Source organism: Nomascus leucogenys, chromosome 15 (genome assembly GCF_006542625.1).
Source record: "Nomascus leucogenys isolate Asia chromosome 15, Asia_NLE_v1, whole genome shotgun sequence".
Classification (NCBI taxonomy): Eukaryota; Metazoa; Chordata; class Mammalia; order Primates; family Hylobatidae; genus Nomascus; species Nomascus leucogenys.
In genome coordinates, this window is record NC_044395.1 from 79,400,377 (window position 1) to 79,419,332 (window position 18,956).

At 38.9% G+C, this 18,956-nt stretch overlaps 1 protein-coding gene across 3 annotated transcripts in view; it reads right to left on the bottom strand.

The window, feature by feature from the left end:
- Window positions 1-138: 138 nt before the first annotated feature.
- Window positions 139-18,956, bottom strand: part of UEVLD (UEV and lactate/malate dehyrogenase domains) — a 59,661-nt gene continuing 40,843 nt past the window's right edge. The window contains exons 8-12 of one of the 3 annotated variants that reach the window (XM_030829508.1): window positions 17,695-17,865; window positions 15,463-15,636; window positions 7,243-7,306; window positions 4,849-4,972; window positions 139-3,028 (exon numbers count right to left, since the gene is read on the bottom strand). In XM_030829508.1, coding sequence (XP_030685368.1) covers window positions 2,861-3,028; window positions 4,849-4,972; window positions 7,243-7,306; window positions 15,463-15,636; window positions 17,695-17,865 — 701 coding nt within the window. In that variant the 3' untranslated portion in view covers window positions 139-2,860. The remainder of the gene's footprint in view (window positions 3,029-4,848; window positions 4,973-7,242; window positions 7,307-15,462; window positions 15,637-17,694; window positions 17,866-18,956) is intronic. The other 2 variants (XM_030829509.1, XM_030829510.1) reach the window with 2 other exon arrangements.

The following is an 18,956-nucleotide window of genomic DNA, read 5'->3' on the forward strand; positions in this document are numbered from 1 at the left end:
TTTTAAAAGTTTGAAAACAATTGATAAAATCTAGTCTCTTCATTTTACACAAAATAACTAAATATCCTGGGTGCTGTGTGAATTATATGAAAAAAACTCCTTAATCTGAATGTTTCACTTAATAAATGAAGCATCTCCTGGTGATTTTAAAATCAGTTTATTTTACTCATTATTCTTAATATTTAAGGAAAACAATGTAAAATGGGAAAAATGTATCTTCTGCTACATCAAAAAAGCATTTTAATCCAAACCCCACTAAAAATTGTGACAAGCTCTGCATGATTTCGTAAAAATGAAAACATGAAAGTTAACAAGCATTGAGAATGTCAAATTATCACAAAATCATAGGGAGGTGGTGGTGGTGATATTGCTTCTTGACTTACACTGGGATTTACAACATGATTACCAATACACTTAACACTCAAGGAAATATCTGATCCAGAGAATTACTTCTACATTGTGGCCTTCCAGAGGGCAAAGACTATTATTCATCTTTGAATAGTCAAATTCTAACACAGTATTTGGAGTAACAGTAGGTGTTAAATAAACATTTGTTGTATTGACATGTTCCTTTTATAATTAATGTAATTATTTCTTGGTAATTTATTATACAATATTTTCTGGTTAGGTTATTGTTCAAAAGCATATTACATATTATCTAACTTTAATTAGATATCAAATATTAGAAAAGGCTAGTTTTAAAAACACAAGAAATAGTTCTTTCAGTTTTACTTTCCTATTTCATAAAAAAGGACATTGAATACATAAGAATACATTGTTAGAGTAACATGAACTAATTCACGTGCATATTGAAATTACATAGAACTAAATGCTTTTCTCTTCAAATGTCCAAGGTTTTTATTCAGTTAACTCTGGTTGGAATCTTTCCAAGCATATTAAATACTTTTCTGCTTTCCTAACATGGGTTACTGAATATAATTTCACCTTTTCTTTATGACTAAAGTTCATCATTATAAGCATTCCTTATTACACTAAAACAGCATTAGTTTGCCTATTTCCTCTTTACCTAGGATGTGTCTGCCCTTATAAACCCTCCTAACTCCATCTGGATTAACCTATTATATGCTTGCTTTATTTTTATTTTTATTTTTTTAGAGACAGGGTCTCACTCTGTTGCCTAGGCTGGAGTGCAGTAGCATGATCATAGCTCACTGTAATCTTGAACTTCTGGACTCAAGCGATCCTCCTGCCTCAGCCTCCTGAGTAGCTGGAACTACAGGTGCACATCACCACACCTGGCTAATTTTTAAACTTTTTTTTTTTTTTTTTTTGGGACAGAGTCTCGCTCTGTCGCCCAGGCTGGAGTGCAGTGGTGCGATCTGTGCTCACTGCAAGCTCCACCTCCCGGGTTTACGCCATTCTCTTGCCTCAGCTTTCTGAGTAACTGGAACTACAGGCGCCTGCCACCACGCCTGGCTAATTTTTTGTATTTTTAGTAGAGACGGGGTTTCACCGTGTTAGCCAGAATGATCTCGATCTTCTGACCTTGTGATCTGCCCGCCTCGGCCTCCCAAAGTGCTGGGATTACAGGCGTGAGTCACTGCGCCTAGCCCATGTTTGTTTTTTATAAAAGCATGCCATTACATGAGAATGAAAGTAATCCTTTCATGGTGTATAGGACCCCAACTTTAGGGTCTTTTGATAACTATTTTGGCTGTTAAGCCTTTTCCCCCTTTTAGTGCCTAGAAAAAGTAGAGGTTGTATGGATAAGTGCCCCTTAATAGCCAAGACTTCTTGAGGACTAAACTTCAATTTCCTTTTATAAAATGATGATGGCAATAGTCCCTACCTCAGTGGTCTGTTGTGAGGATTCAGTAAAATAATAAAGTGCTTATCATGCTGCCTGGTATATATGAAGTGTTGATGTTAACTGTTACTATTAGTTGTATGTCACAATAGTAATAATAAGCTATCTTTCACATAAAATTTTGCTCTTGATCCATCACCAAAGTGTGTGTACTCTGAACTGTATCATCAGGAGAGGTTAAAGGATTTGCTCAGAACAAATAAAAAACCTCCCTATTATGACCAATGTTTTTAATGAAAATCTCATATTTTGGCTTTAAAGTAAGCTGCTTGGCTTTCATTCATAATCTGTTTCCACTAAAAATATACATTTGTCTATGGTTCCACTAATATCACAATTAGTTTATGAGATGTTGGAGATCTTACAATACTCCAGAAAGAAGTTATGGAAAATTTCATAAAGGAAGTCCCACTGGAAATTAAAGTAAACTTTTAATGCATATATTTTAAAAATTCACTTTCCATTTTACTATTTTAAAGTGCATGTAAAATTCTTTTCCATTTTTTGGTAGCTAATTAATTTGAAGAAATACAATGCTTTACTATTACTACCAACAGGATTTTACACAAGAAACATTAGTAACTTAAGCTGTGGATCCTGTGAATGTACAACTGACACAGACTTTGTAAATCCATACTGGGCCTTGAACTTATATTGATTATAAAAGTCAAAGAGTAATTTTCTTTTAAAGATATATTACTTATAAAATATTCCCAAAGTATGAATTGTGCTTTTAGTTTAGGATATATGATTTAAATTGATGCACACTGCAGATGAATGTTTACCCCTGCTGTAGATTTAAAGAACAGCACAGATATCTCAAGAACCCCAAATAAAATTAATTTTTCCCTTCGTTGTATAACTCCTTAAGGATTTACATCACAAAGCTCATCAAGAAACCCTCTACTTTAACCAAGCAGTTTGTAAGGGTAAGTAGCAGGATACAGAAATCCTCAAACCTATATATATTGGTAAAATTAAATGACTTTTCCCTTTAGGTAGAAGTCCAGCCTCTCAAATTGCATTGGAGAATCAAAGTTTTAACTGTTGTTGGAGACCGTGGATTGAGGATGCACTGCTTTGGAGTTTCTCAGTAACTGTATCTTCTTTCAGTGTGGTTTTCATAACTTCAGATACTCCATTTGTTCCAAGGATGCAAGGCAAACTTAAAAACACTTCACTATTTATATCATAATATCCCTGAAATGAGAAAAATAGGGATTTAATAGAACTAAATCACTGCAAAGAAGTTAATACAAAAATGCATACTTTCTTGCTTTCTTAACTAGGACAAACTGATACAAGTTGGACTTAAAAAATTTTTTTGTTCATTTACTTATTTTTATTTTATTTTTAGAAGTTCAGAACTCACAATCATTCATTGATTTTATAAACTTGTTATCATTTCAGAAAATTTTTGAGAGATGGAAGCAACTTGGTCCCACTTTGTAGAGAAGTAAGCTAGTCCCCCTGCAATATGGGTAGCAGGTTGGGGGCTAAGAAAAAAGTTAAGAATGTATTTCCTGGGGAGGGGCATGGGATGGTCTCTGGGCACAGTCATGACAATAGCTTCTTTAAAAAATAAAACAACTGGTACCATAATAGTGTGTATTTGTGGGGTACATGTGATATTTCAATATATGCATATAACGTGTAATGATCAAATCAGGGTAATTGGGCTATCCATCACCTCATTTATCATTTATTTGTGTTGAAAACATTCCAAATGGTTTCTTCTGGCTATTTTGTTTTTCTTTTTTTTTTTTTTTTTTTGAGATGAGCTCTCTCTATATTGCCCAAGCTGGTCTTGAACTCCTAAGCTCAAGTGATCCTCCCCCCTCAGCCTCCCAAAGTGCTGGGATTACAGGCATGAGCCACCACACCCGGCCTCTTCTAGCTGTTTTGAAATGTACAATAAATTATTAATAATCACACTCACCCTACTGTGCTGTTGAACACTAGAATTTATTCCTATTTTTGTACCCATTAACCAACTGCTTTTCATTCTATCCCCCAACCGCAGCCTGTGGTAACCAACATTCTACTCTCTACCTCCATGAGATAAACTTTAAAAAAAAAAAAAAAAAAAAAAAGCTCCCATGTGAGTGAGAATATGTGATATTTGTCTTTCCGGCACATACATCTGGGGTGACTTGGCTGGCTGAGATGATAAATGACAGTCAGAAGAAATTTATGGATATATAAACACTATTTGGGGGTTACATGAATAAGAATATGTGATATTTGTCTTTCTGGCACACAGATCTGGGGTGACTTGGCTGGCTGAGATGATAAATGACAGAAGAAATTTATGGATATGTAAACACTATTTGGGGGTTACCAAAAATCACATGAGGGTGAGAAGGCAACCTGATAGAAGTCCACACTTTTTTTGTTTGTTTTCAAGACTGAGTCTCGCCGTGTCACCCAGGCTGGAGTTGCAGAGGTGCTCACTGCAACCTCCACCTCCCGAGTAGCTGGGATTAAGGCATACGCCATTATGCCCGGCTAATTTTTGTATTTTTAGTAGAGAGGGGTTTCACCATGTTAGCCAGGCTGGTCTCAAACTCCTAACCTCAAGTGATCCGCCCGCCTTGGTCCCCGAGTGCTGGGATTACAGGCGTGAGCCACTGCCCCCAGTCAAGATTTTATCTTTGGAGACAGGGATTCGCTGTGTTGTCCATGCTGGAGTCCAGTGACATGATCATGGCTCACTGCAGCCTTAACCTCCCAGGCTCAAGAGATTCTCCCACCTCAGCCTACTGAGTGGTTGTCACATGCCTGGCAAAGTTTTGTTTTTGTTTTTGTAAAGATGGGGTCTCACTATGTTGCCCAAGCTGGCAGACTTCTCATAGCTAAGCAGGATAGGGCTTAAACTAAACTGCCTTCTCCTACCTGTTACTCTAAAAGCTGGTGATACTGAAGACACCTGGGGTTAGAGTACGAATAATGATTTTATTAGTTTTGTATTAATAATATCTAAGTTTAAAATATAATAAGAGAATAAGAATAGCAATTACCTTTGCTAAAGTTGATACAGAATGCACTTTCTTCTTATTGTTTACAATACTGTCAACCATGTCAGCTACTGATAGTCCAACAGACCAGGATCTTTGACCTTTTACTCTTAGCAGTTCCATGGCTCTAGGTTACAAAAATACATGATCTCAGAAGATCCATTAAATATGCACATTTAGTTTTACATTCTGGTTAAGGTATTAATTAGACGTTTCTATGATAGAAACAAGAGTTATACAGCAATTGTTGGGGAAGCCTATAGATAATCGAATCTAATGTTTATTTAAACTTTTCTTAAGATGTCAGATAGGCAGTTCAAAGAAAATACAAATGGCCTAATAACATAAAAAATGTTCACTGCCATTGATATTTAACCAAATATGAATTAAAACAATAAATACCAATTTGCCTATCGATAATTGGCAAAAATTAAAAAGACTGATAACTAATTTGGAGAAACTATAAACAGGCATTCCCATAACTGCTATTGAGAATGTAAAGTGATCTAACCTTTTAAGAAGAAGATTTGGTAACGTCTGATCTAGAAATTCCTCTTCTAGGCATTTATCTTATAGCAGTATACTTAAGTGTGCAAAGATGTACATAATAAGTATGTCTGCAATATTTGGAAACAACTCATCAAAAGAGGACTGGTTAAATAAATCACTACCAAGCGTAGTACCATGTAGCTTTTGAGAAGTATAAGGTAGATTTACATGTACAATGTGCAAAAATGTCTGAGATTTCATCATTAAGGAAAGAAATCAAGTTGCAAGATAGTATGGATAGCATAAATCTATATTATTATACATTTGTAGAAGCACTGAAAAACAATTTTTTCTTTTTAGAGATAGGGTCTCTATGTTGTCCAAGCTGGTCTCAAACTCCTGGGCTCAACTGATCCTCCCATTTCAGCCTCCTGAGTAGAAAAAAAATTTTTTGGACATGTGGACCCTAATTGTTAAAAATGGTTGTCTCTGAAAAATGGAATTACCTTAGCTTTTTAATTTATTTTAATACTTTATAGGTATCTGCAGTATTTGAAGTTTTATAATAAGCATACATTCTTTTATAAATGATAAAAATATATAAACACTTAAATTTCCTCCTTTTAAAAAGTATAAATGCAGGATTGTATAATCAGATTAGAATGAATTATACCATACACTAATCTTCTCAAGAAAGAGAACACCTTTTCCAGTTGTTATATTCTAAAAGTTATAAGCTGATGGCTTTGAAAGCTAAAAATGACCACCTCTTAGACTTCAGGAAAATGTTATATGACAGTGAAACAACAAATGCCATGAGTATAAATGCTGTGTAGAGTCCTGCCTATGGGGTACAGACCGTTGGAAGGCCTCTGGATAAAAGCAAAAGATACAAAGATCTGTGTGTTACACTTTTTTTTTTGCCTGAACATATAATATGGCTTATCCATTCACATTGACTGATTTACAGTTCTATTTGTGTGTGATTGATACTCATTTTTAAGTGGTGTGGACAAATTATCTTCTACATTAAGAAAATTGTTGGCCTGGGCTGGGCGCGGTGGCTCACGCTTGTAATCCCAGCACTTTGGGAGGCCGAGGCGGGCGGATCATGAGGTCAGGAGATCGAGACCACGGTAAAACCCCGTCTCTACTAAAAATACAAAAAAATTAGCCGGGCGTGGTGGCGGGCACCTGTAGTCCCAGCTACTTGGAGAGGCTGAGGCAGGAGAATGGCGTGAACCCGGGAGGCGGAGCTTGCAGTGAGCCGAGATTGCGCCACTGCGCTCCAGCCTGGGCGACAGAGCGAGACTCTGTCTCAAAAAAAAAAAAAAAAAAAGAAAAAAAGAAAATTGTTGGCCTGGCACAGTGGCTCACACCTGTAATCCCAGCACTTTGGGAGGCCAAGGCGGGTGGATCATGTGGTCAGGAGATCAAGACCATCCTGACCAACATGGTGAAACCCCATCTCTACTAAAATACAAAAAATTAGCTGGGCATGGTGGCGCATGCCTGTAATTCCAGCTACTTGGGACACTGAGGCAGGGGAATCGCTTGAACCCGGGAGGCGGAGGCTGCAGTAAGCCGTTATCGTGCCACTGCACTCCAGCCTGGTGACAGAGTGGGGCTCAGATGTTTAGGTATAGAAGCAGTAAATCATTGTCTACAAATAACATGTTTTACCATTTAAATGTCAACTGCGTTATCTGAAAAAGCTTGCAAAGCACTCTTAGATCTACCTTCAGATAAGAAATCAAAGAATATAAAACACTGCTCCTTTATACTTCTGGGTTTGTCCATACTAGTTTTGTTTCCAGAAGCCTGGTAAGTACATACTGTATAAATAGCTGTTAGCTATGAAGTACATGATTTTTCATTGGATAAATGCAAATTTCCAGTCAGTGTTACCTGTTGGACAGCTGTACTTGAGAGGTATGACTCACTACTTCTTCTTGGCCACTCCATGTGAGCACTAAAAATTAGATGAAGAATTAATTATGTTTTGCCAATGACTCTCCTTGGATTAAGATGTGATAACCGATCTTTTGGAGTCAAGGGTACCTGTGCTAATATTTATATAGAAGTTTTCTAATTTCTAGCAAGTTAGATTTTTCCACTGGATAACAATGAATGTGCTATACCACTAGCCCGAGGTGAGGAAAACTCTGAACTACAAAAAACATGATCCCCAAAGTCTACTTGCAGTCTTCTTACCTGTTTTCTCTCATCAGTAACAGTTCTGCAAGGGCCATTTTACTATCTAAGTAGAAACCTACAAGCACTTGACATTTGTTCTGCTGAGAAATGCACTGAGACTAATTTCACCAGGTAAGGAATAATCTGGTCACCTATTTTGGGCTAGAATTTCCACAGCTGTTACAGAAGCAGAAAATCCTGTTCCTTTTTTTTTTTTTTTTTTTTTTTCAGATGGAGTCTTGCTCTGTCGCCCAGGCTGTAGTGCAGTGGCATGATCTTGGCTCACTGCAACCTCTGCCTCCCGGGTTCAAGCAATTCTCATGCCTCAGCCTCCTGAGTAGCTGGGACTACAGGCGCATGCCACCATGCCCTGCTAATATTTGTGTGTGCGTGTTTAGTAGAGACAGGGTTTCACCATGTTGGCCACGCTGGTCTCGAACTCCTGACCTTGTAATCCACCTGCCTCGGACTCCCAAAGTGCAGGATTACAGGCTTGAGCCACCGCACCCAGCCCCAGGGTCCTGTTTTCTAAAAGAATCTTCTGGGTTACCCATTTCCTTTCACTACATCATTTATAAAAACAATTCAAAACTTCAAAGCCGTATACACAGACTGAAAATTTCTACATATATATATATATATATTTTCTTTTTGAGACGGACTCTCGCTCTGTTACCTAGCCTGGTGTGCAGTAGTGTGATCTTGGCTCACTGCAACCTCCACCTCCGGGTTCAAGCAATTCTCCTGCCTCAGCCTCCTGAGTAGCTGGGACTACAGGCACCCGCCACCACACCTGGCTAATTTTTGTATTTTTAGTAGAGATGGGATTTCGCCATGTTAGCTAGGCAGGTCTCGAACTCCTGACCTCAGGTGATTCACCCACCTTGGCCTCCCAAAGTGCTAGGATTACAGGCGTGAGCCACTGCGCCCGGCCAGACTAGAAATTTATATCACACTTTAATATTATTATTATTGTTATTATTTGATACACAGTCTTACTTTGTCACCTAGGGTGGAGTGCAGTGGCACACTCTCAGCTCACTACAACCTCTGCCTCCTGGGTTCAAGCAATTCTTCTACCTCAGCCTCCCAACTAGCTGGGATTACAGGTGCCTGCCACCACACCTGGCTAATTTTTGTATTTTTAGTAGAGACAGGATTTCACCATGTTGGCCAGGCTGGTCTTGAACTCCGTACCTCAGGTGATCTGCCTGCCTTGGCCTCCCAAAGTTCTGGGATTACAGGCATAAGCCACTGAGCCCAACTGTACTTTAATATTAAATTGAAGTTGCCAGTAACATTTTGAAACCTTTCCAATGTTCAGCTGTTTCTCATCTGTGTGAAGACATTGTTTGGTACAAATCTGTACATATTTGAGTAGGCAAAACAAAAATACTTGTGGCTATAGAATAATATGTTTAAGATAAAAGAATTCTAAACTACATTCAAAATTAGACCACTTAGTCATGTGTCAGCAACAAAGGACCCCATTATGTATCCAGATGCCTCCCTTCCTCAAACTGATTATAAGCTCCCGGAGTGCAGGGACCGTGTATTCTTTTGTGTTCTCTTGCACATATTCTTTTTTTTTGGAGACGGAGTCTCACTGTTACCCAGGATGGATTGCAGTGGCACCATCTCGGCTCACTGCAACCTCCGTCTCCCAGGTTCAAGCAATTCTATTGCCTCAGCCTTCCAAGTAGCTGGGATTACAGGTGTGCACCTCAGACTCCCAAGTAGCTGGGATCACAGGTGTGCACCCCCACGCCCAGCTAATTTTGTATTTTTAGTAGAGACGGGTTTTCACCATGTTGGGCAGGCTGGTCTCAAACTCCTGACCTCAAGTGATCTACCCGCCTTGGCCTCCCAAAGTGCTGGGATTACAGCTGTGAGCCACCATGGCTGGCACCTCTTGCGCATATTCTTTACCATGGTGTTGGGTACACAGAAGAAAATACAAAACCTCTTGCATGATTCATAATTATATTTGGTAACAAAGAGGAAAACATACTTGCCACAGTTAAGTTGAAAAACAGAAAAAGAATCAGGCGTGGTGGCTCACGCCTGTAATCCCAGCACTTTGGGAGGCTGAGGTGGGTGGATCATAAGGTCAGGAGTTCGAGACCAGCCTGGCCAACATGGGTTTTGGAAACCCCATCTCTACTAAAAATACAAAAATTAGCCAGGCGTGGTGGTGCATGCCGGTAATCCCAGCTACTTGGGAGGCTGAGGCAGGAAAATTGCTTGAACCCAGGAGGCGGAGGTTGCAATGAGCTGAGATCGTGCCACTGCGCTCCAGCCTGGCAACAGAGCGAGACTCTGTCTCAAAAAAAAAAAGAAAAAGAAAAACAGAAAAAGTTTTAAATGTTGTTTTTGTTTGTTTGTTTGTTTTGTTTTGTTTTTTTTTTGAGACAGTCTCGCTCTGTAGCCCAGGCTGGAGTGCAGTTGTGCAATCTCGGCTCACTGCACCACCTCCCGGGTTCAATCAATTCTCCTGCCTCAGCCTCCCGAGTAGCTGGGACTACAGGCACCAGCCACCATGCCCGGCTAATTTGTATTTTTAGTAGAGACGGGGTTTCACCATGTTGGCCAGGCTGGTCTCGATCTCCTGACCTTGTGATCCACCCACCTCGGCCTCCCAAAGTGCTCGGATTATAGGCATGAGCCACCGCACCCAGACAAAAGTTTTTATATAAGAAAAAAAACACAAAAGCATGAACTGTTATATGAAAAATACAAATACATGTGGACAAATTAAGGGATTTTTAAAATGTTTTACATAGGTAGAAGGGTGATAGGTGGATTACTTTCTTTAAAAATTTGTTACATTAGGCCGGATGTTTTGAAAATTGTATTTTGGCATGAATGTTTTACTTAGAAGGGTAATAAGTGGATTACTTTCTTTAAAAATTTGTTACATTATTTGTATGAACTTACTTAACTTGGCAAATTAAGGAAGGCTCCCTGGGAGAGGTGGCACTCAAGCCCAATCCTAAAGGGTAAGCAGGAGTTAGCCAAGTGAACGAGTTCAGGGAAAGGAAGCAGCAGTTGCTAAGGTAAGGAGGCATGAGAGTGCATAAACTGTTCAGTAAACTGCAAGTCAACCATCTGACTAGCATAGAATGCCTGGGAGAATGGGAGACGATGAAGCAGGAAATAGATCTAAAGGTCTTATATGTCATGTGATTCCTCCCTAGGCTGTAGCTGTCACTTGTCTCTGAAATACTTGAAGAGGATATTTTATTTACACAACGGTTACTCTTATATCTGTTTCCAAATCCTAATGTTGCTTTACTTCAAAGAGTACTTTTACATGTCTTTTTGCCAATTTTCTATTCATCACCATCTTGCCAATCACTGTAATAATAGCTACCATTTGCTGAGTGTTTGCTGTGTGCCAGACACTGTACTAAATGCTCTAGATACATTATCTTAAGTGACAGCAAGGAAGAGCACAGCTTCAGAGTCAGATCAGGGTTCAAATCTCAGTTCTGCCCTTCACAGATATGTTACCTTGGGCAAATTACTTATCTCATTGAGCCTTAAGTTTCCTCATGTATAAATCTGGAAAACCACCACCTCCTTCACAGAGTGTTTATAAAATTTAAATGAGATATGCAAAATATTTAATACACATAGTAGGCACAATAAAAATAATTATAATTGCAGTTACTGTGATGGTATCACTTATGCAAAAGTCTAAACAGTTGGTGTCTATACATGAAACCAGCAGAGGGAGCTTCTAATCCATTTCTGACACCAGGACCAAGGTAAATATACCTATCCATGGATATAACTAGCTCTTCAAGAAGAGTAGAAGACTGAATAAAAAGTGATCAGATGGTACTTCTAGAAGGCAGACAGGGAGATAGACTGGGGAGAACTACATAGTTAACTTCAGTATTGGTAATGTTCTTGATTGAGTATGGATTCATACGTGCTCAGTTATATTTTAACATTGGCATGTGTGTCAAATATTACATAATACTATATTTATGCGATCTCAATTTGCATGCACCTACATCTCTCTATTTCTAGTTCCAATTTGAGACCTCAAGACAGAATTACCACATCTCTTCCCTGTGGTTTTATCCTACTTCCCTTGGACCTCTCGGAGTACAGCCTTCCAGTCATTTCCAGTATTAGACTCAAAGTTTCCTAAAGACAGGGTCAGGTTCTTACACATCTATATAGTTCTAACAGCAGTCAACACAGTGTTTATTGAGCAAAGCAGGTGGTCAATAAATGTTTCTGAAAATAAATTCCTACATTTGGGATAAAAGGTCATTTAATCAAATACAAACTGCTTTTTGGTAGGTTTTAAATTGTTCCTCTTTGAAGAGCTCACAATTAACTTCTATTAGATTGTTTTTTTCCTTCACCCAGATATACTAAGTTAGGGTAAGTGGTATATTTATCACGTCACATCAGCCTGTATTTTCTCTTTATGAGACTTAAGAAATTAATACAACCATATTTCAAACATTCTTACTCATTCGATATTTATTGTATATCAACTATTCCTCGAAACTTGTAAATTAGAGAGGCTGGTTAACTAAATTATGGTATATCCAGTAGTTTAAAAGAATGAATGAGCTCTATGTTACTGTGCAATCATTCCACAATCATTGGTAAGTAAAAGGGTGAGGTGGAGAATGATGTTTGATGTCTATTTCACATGTGTGCTTGTCTATACACAGAATATTTCTGGAAGATTATAAAAGAGACTGATAACTGTGATTGTGCCTAGGAAGAAGGATTGAGTGTCTGGTATCTAAGGGAGACTTTTCACTGCATATCTTTTTGTACTTAATTTTCCAGTGTGAATGCACATTTTCAACTAAAATAACTTAATAATTTGCACTTTAAATAAGGAGAAGGTCACACACAAAAATCAGATAAGAACAAGCAGCAGGACAACAAAAGTAACATGATGAGACAAGATGTGGTTTATTACCTTATAGATTGAAATAGCTTTAGCTTAAAGGAGTGAAGAAATCACTGTGAAGTGATGTGATCAGGAAAAAACCTTTATCATGTAAGGGATGCTTGACTTAGACCTTGAAAGATGTCAATAAGATGGCCGAGAAGGCGAAGGGATTACAAGGGAGGTAAACAAAGTGGGTAAATGTCCCTGTGGCAAAGCTGTGGGGTGGGCCTGGGAGACACAAGACCTGGGTGCTAGTCCTTTGACCCTAAAAGCTGTAGGCTTCCAGGCAGGTCACTTTTACAATGCCTGCATTCACTGGCTCCCTAAAACAAAATATAATAGATGGTCCCTTCCAGCTCTCTAGTAACATGGCTATCTCCCCAACTATAATTGGGAAGAAAGATTAGGGTTATATTTTGGGGGTCCCTGAGTGCCAAGCAATGCAATTTAATGGTTTGGTCAGAGGAAGCCTCTGAAAGTTTTTGAAAATAATAACATGTTTTAGGAAGATTGAATTAATATGTGAGAGCACACAATAAACACTCTATAAGTTTTGACTAATATTATTATTAATTTCACATCATTTACAGGGTAGACTAGAGCGGAAGAGGCAAACTAACCATGAGATGTGCAATAACCAGGCAAGCAAGAGATAACATGGACCAGAGGGTTTGGTCTATGTTGGGTTTTGAGTTCGAATGAGCCATGTATTTCAAATGTATTCAAGTAATGAATGAATGGAGACATTCATTACTTGAATACATTTGCTCCAAGTTATTGTTTGCTACCCTTTTCCAGGGTCCTGTTGATTAGTGTGTAGTGTCAGGGAGCATTTGGAGCCTCAAAAGTATTTTTGCTCAGTCATGCTGTCAGGTTTTTTAAGGGTTTATTCTATAGCCTGACTCATTGTAGCACTGAGCCTTCTAGTAGCCAGTGCAGATTTTTACAGATTTAAAATAGTGTTATATTTTATTAAAATGCTTTTCTTAAAAATTGTATAAATACTACATATTTTTACTACACAGAAAACTACAAATTTTTAAAAGTTACCTCTAACCTAGATATCATCAATGTTAATATTTTATTTTAATGGCATCAAAGTATAGATGACACTTTAAATTCCAAGGAAATAGTTTTGAGAGGGTGATTTACTTTGTGGAAATATGGTTTGACATCTATTTAACTTTTTAATGTGCATGGTCTTTCTCTAACTCTTCAATTAAATTATTACCTCCTCACAGGCAGAGAGGTTATTTTCTTTTCTTTTTTTTTTTTTTTTTTTTTTTTTTTTTGAGACGAAGTCTCACTCTGTCGCCCAGGCTGGAGTGCAGTGGTGTGATCTCGGCTCACCGCAGCCTCCGCCTCCTGGGTTCAAGCAGTTCTCTTGCCTCAGCCTCCTGAGTAGCTGGGACTACAGGCACGCGCTGCCATGCCTAGCTAATTTTTGTATTTTTAGTAGAGACGGGGTTTCACCATGTTGGCTAGGATGGTCTCGATCTCCTGAGCTTGAGATCCATCCGCCTCGGCCTCCCAAAGTGCTGGGACTACAGGCGTGAGCCACCACACCCAGCCCAGAGAGGTTATTTTCTATATCATGCTCTACCTTGCAGCACTTACATGCTGAGTGAAGTTAATAGTAAGTACTTCAAATGATGAAGTAATGACTAATTTCCTCCAGATCACTTTCCAACTCCTCGATCGGGTATTCACAGATCTTCAAAATGTAATTTCAATTAGATTTATCTCATTGAAACCTTCTGCAACAACTAGTCCACATTTTTTATCCCATGAACATGCCATACTTAACTTTGTGCTTTTGCCTAATTCTGATTTCCCATTCCTGGAGTGTTTTTCCTACTCTTCACTATCTATTAAAATCCTATTCATTCGTCCAAACTCCAGTTCAAACTCCAGATGACCTTTACAGAATTTTCTCTAGTCATTTCAGCCCATGTTAAATGCTCACTCATAAGTATCTAAGCACTGTAAGTGTACAGTACTCACTTTGGCACTTACTCTAATAGTATACTGTATCTTTATTTTACTCATATACTTAAATGAACAAAATCAGGGTGAACAGCACTTAAATCACTGACCAACCTGGCTTTATAGCAAGAGAGAAACAATAAAGGAGTAAGGGAAGAGATTCTCAAGTCAAATAGGGAAAGCATTCTTTTGAAATAGGAAAAGCAGCTTTCCAGTACAGGAAACTGAATGCCTTTTGTGGGAAAGAGCAAGTGGTTGGAGAAAAAGGCCATAGGGATAAACAATGAGTGAAAACTCTGTTTAAAAAGAAGCAGACAGAAGGCATGTATCTAGGGAGAAGGTCTGAACTTGGGAAAGGTAAGCAAGGTTGAAGGGTGGGAAGAGTAAAGGAAGGAGTTCTATATATGCTTTAAGGTTTATTTAAATGTTTCTTTCTGGAAAATTAAACTTTTAAATTAATCCTGAACTCTGAAATTCAATTAAAAAATATAAACTCCTACTAAGCGGTCTTGTCTAACCTTAAAGTTACAGAAAAATAATTACAATGAGAATGACACATATGAGGAATTTATTCACAATATAGGGCCTGTTATACAGAAGGCACACTCAAATGTGGAACAAAGCCAATTAAGCCAATTCTGGAGTCCTCAGATATATGTGAATGCCATGACCACTGGCAATTTTGGTTGTAACTAATAATAATGTACTTCCTTTTTTAGCGATGGGGTCTCACCCTGTCACCCAGGCTTGAATGCAGTGGTGCAATCATGGCTCACTGCAGCCTTGACCTCCTGGGCTCAAGTGATCCTCCCACTCAGTCTCCCGAGTAACTGGGACTACAGGCATGCACTACCATGCCTGGCTAATTTTTTATATCTTTTTGTAGAGATGGGGTCTTGCTATGTTGCCCAGGCTGGTCTTGAAGTCCTGGCTTCAAGCAATCCTGCCTTGGCCTCCCAAAGTGTTGGAATTACAGGCGTGAGCCATCACACCCAGCGTAAAAATGTACTTCTTACCTTTGTCTTCTCCTTGCTCGCCAACAACCCATACTTCTTTGCCTGAAGTCTGTGCCTTCAAAACATTTGTAATAATATACTGTAATCTCTGTGAATCCAGATTACATCCAATTCCAATCACTCGATTTGCAGGAAATGTACTCAGTTTCCATGTTACATAGGTCATGATTTCCACTAAATATTGCATACAAGGTAAAAAAATTGCATACAAGGTAAAGGTTAAAAAATATATACTTCTAGCCTAGCTCACAAATATTTATTATTTTAATAAGTATATTAGGTCCTCAATGCACTGAGGCATTATACGTATGTGTGTGTGTATATATATACACACACACATACGTTGTATGTATATATATAAAATACACATATACATTACATGTATGTGTGTATATATATATCTACACATTATATATAATGTATGTATGTGTGTGTGTGTGTATATATATATATTTTTTTTTTGAGATGGAGTGTCGCTCTATCGCCCAGGCTGGAGTGCAGTGGCACGATCTCGGCTCACTGCAACCTCTGCCTCCTGGGTTTCAGCGATTCTCCTGCCTCAGCCTCCCGCGTAGCTGGGACTACAGGCACCTGCCACCATGCCCAGTTAATTTTTGTATTTTTGGTAGAGACGGGGTTTCACCATGTTGGCCAGGAGGGTCTCGATCTCTTGACCTCGTGATCCACTTGCCTCGGCCTCCCAAAGTGCTGGGATTACAGGCGTGAGCCACCGTGCCTGGCCCATAACATATTTTTAATGTACATTAGAAACACTAACAAGATTACATTTTACTGTGTTTTTTGTTTGTTTGGTTTGTTTTTTGAGATGGAGTCTTGCTCTGTCCCCCAGGCTGGAGTGCAGTGGCACGATCTGGGCTCACTGCAACCTCTGCCTCCCAGGTTCAAGGGATTCTCCTACCTCAGTCTCCCTAGTAGCTGGGATTACAGGTGTGTACCACCACACTCGGCTACTTTTTGTATTTTTAATAGAGACAGGGTTTCACCATGTTGTCCAGGCTGGTCTCAAACTCCTGACCTCAGGTGATTCACCTGCCTCGGCCTCCCAAAGTGCTGTGATTACAGGCGTGAGCCACCGTGCCTGGCCAAATTTTATTGTTAAATATAAATTGTCAGGGGTAGAAAATAGATAATTCCTAGAACAGTTAAGTGAGGATAAAAACTGGTACAAAAAACTAAAAAATAATTTCTTCTTATTGATCGAGTTTTCTTTTACATCTTAAACTGAATTTCTATCTTTAAATTAAAATACTGATTCATATGCCACCATGATTCAGTGTAGCATTATGAATGAAAACACAACTACTTTTTTCTTACATTCCAAAAGGATGTCGAGAATTAAAGAGATCAATGTCCCTCAACAAATTACTACAAAAAAAACAAGTGAAATGCATACAATACCCCTACACTGGGAACATTTAAAAAAAATCTGTTCACCAATTTGAGTCCAGTACAAACTAACTCTTTGAAAATATTTCTATTTTTGAGTATGACAGTTCCAAAACAACCTGCAAAATACAAAATGTTAAAAATGCACACTGGCATGCTAACATTTTTGATACTTCAGAATTAACAAAATATCATGCATATAAGTCATTGCATTTTTCTCTTGGGAGTTTAAACATCTCACTGAGGAAGGTATGGCTTAGAACCTAGAACATAATATCATATTTCATTAAAAAATTGTACACTGGAACCTTCTAGATAATGTTAGTCATAACAAGTAACTGGTTGCCAGAATATTACACTGTTTATTATACAGGCAATTTTGCTGAATATTCTAGCCATCTCTTTATAATTTAAAGGGTTTTTTTGTTTTGTTTTTGATTTTGTGTTTGTTTTTTTTTTTTGAGACAGAGTCTCACTCTGTCGGCCAGACTGGGGTTTAGTGACGCCATCTTGGCCTCACTGCAACCACCACCTCCGGGGTTCAAGCAATTCTCCTGCCTCAGCCTTCCAAGTAGCCGGGATTACAGGTGCCTGCCACCATGCCTGGCTAACTTTTGTATTTTTGGTAGAGACGGGGTTTCACCATGTTGGTCATGATGGTCTGGAACTCCTGACCTCAGGTGATCCGCCCGCCTCAGACTCCCAGTGTTGGGATTACCAGTGTGAGCCACTGTGCCCGGCCCTAAAGATTTATGGTTTTTATCAGTAGTGGCAATTCTACTGATGTACTGGACCATCAACTTAATTTAAAATAAAGCATTTTACCTGGTTGAGATGCAACGAGCAGGACACTGTGTTGACTATAATGTCCCAGAGCTGGGACAAGGGCTCTGAACATATCCACATTGCTCTGTACCACATCAAGGTACGACTGAGAACTACCCAAAGAGTTGACTGTGAAGATCACCACCTTGGAATGAGCAGAGGCAGACAAATCTAGTAAATGAAAAGAAACAGTCTGAGCTGAAGATACAGGCTTTAATCAAGTTCTAGTTCACGATTAAAAGGTTGTTCTTTTCAACAAATAAGACAGCTTTTAGGCACGCCTCCCCATAAATCAACCCCAGATCCACAAAAGCATACAAAATGCGGAGGTTTGCCTCCAAAATGAGGATTAAGAGTAAGTGTTGGCTGGGTGTGGTGGCTCATGCCTGTAATCCCAGCACTTTGGGAGGCTGAGGTTGGTGGATCACTTGAGGCCAGGAGTTCAAGACCAGCCTGCCCAACATGGTGAAACCCTGTCTCTACTAAAAATATAAAAATTAGCCAGGCATGGTGGTGTGTGACTGTAGTCTCAGCTACTCAGGAGGCTGAGGCAGAGATTCAGTTGAACCCAGGAGGCAGAGGTTCAGTAAGCTGAGATCTCACCATTGCACTCCAGAGTCTCGTGACAGAGTGAGACTCTGTCTCAATAAAAAAAGAGTAAGAGTGTATCCCCAGGGGGGAAGATAGCAATAGTAATAATCAAAATACATTATGGGATCTAAAACCTACAAACAAGAGTTTTTTATATGTTACAATTTTTAAAGGAAAATAAATATTATGCTATAGACAAAATGAACCTACCATCAATTACACCATTGATTCCTAAACTGTGAGCTTAGGCACCCTAAAGTTCCTTGAAAGAAACTCAGAGGCCATCAGGGAGGAGTGGAAAAAGTAGGAAGAAGGCTGGTAAGCATAGCTCCAGGCCAAACTTTGGCCTATCCAAGCAGAGTAGTAGTGCTTTTTAAAAATCTGTTTTACTTATTAAGGATTCTACTCTAAAGAGTGGTTCAAAAATCTCTAAATTAAATATCTTGGCTTTTTTTTTAAATAAAGAGATAAGGTCTCACTATATTGCCCAGGCTGGACTCAAACTCCTGGGCTCAAGTACTCCTCCTGCTTCCGCCTCCTGAGAAGCTGAGACTTTACCACACCTGCCTCTTGGATCATTTTAAACTGACTTTTCTTAGACAGAAGCCCAGCTGTCCTTGTGTAGCTACTTCTTTCCATGGGAACTACAGGTAATCAACTGTTACGACTTA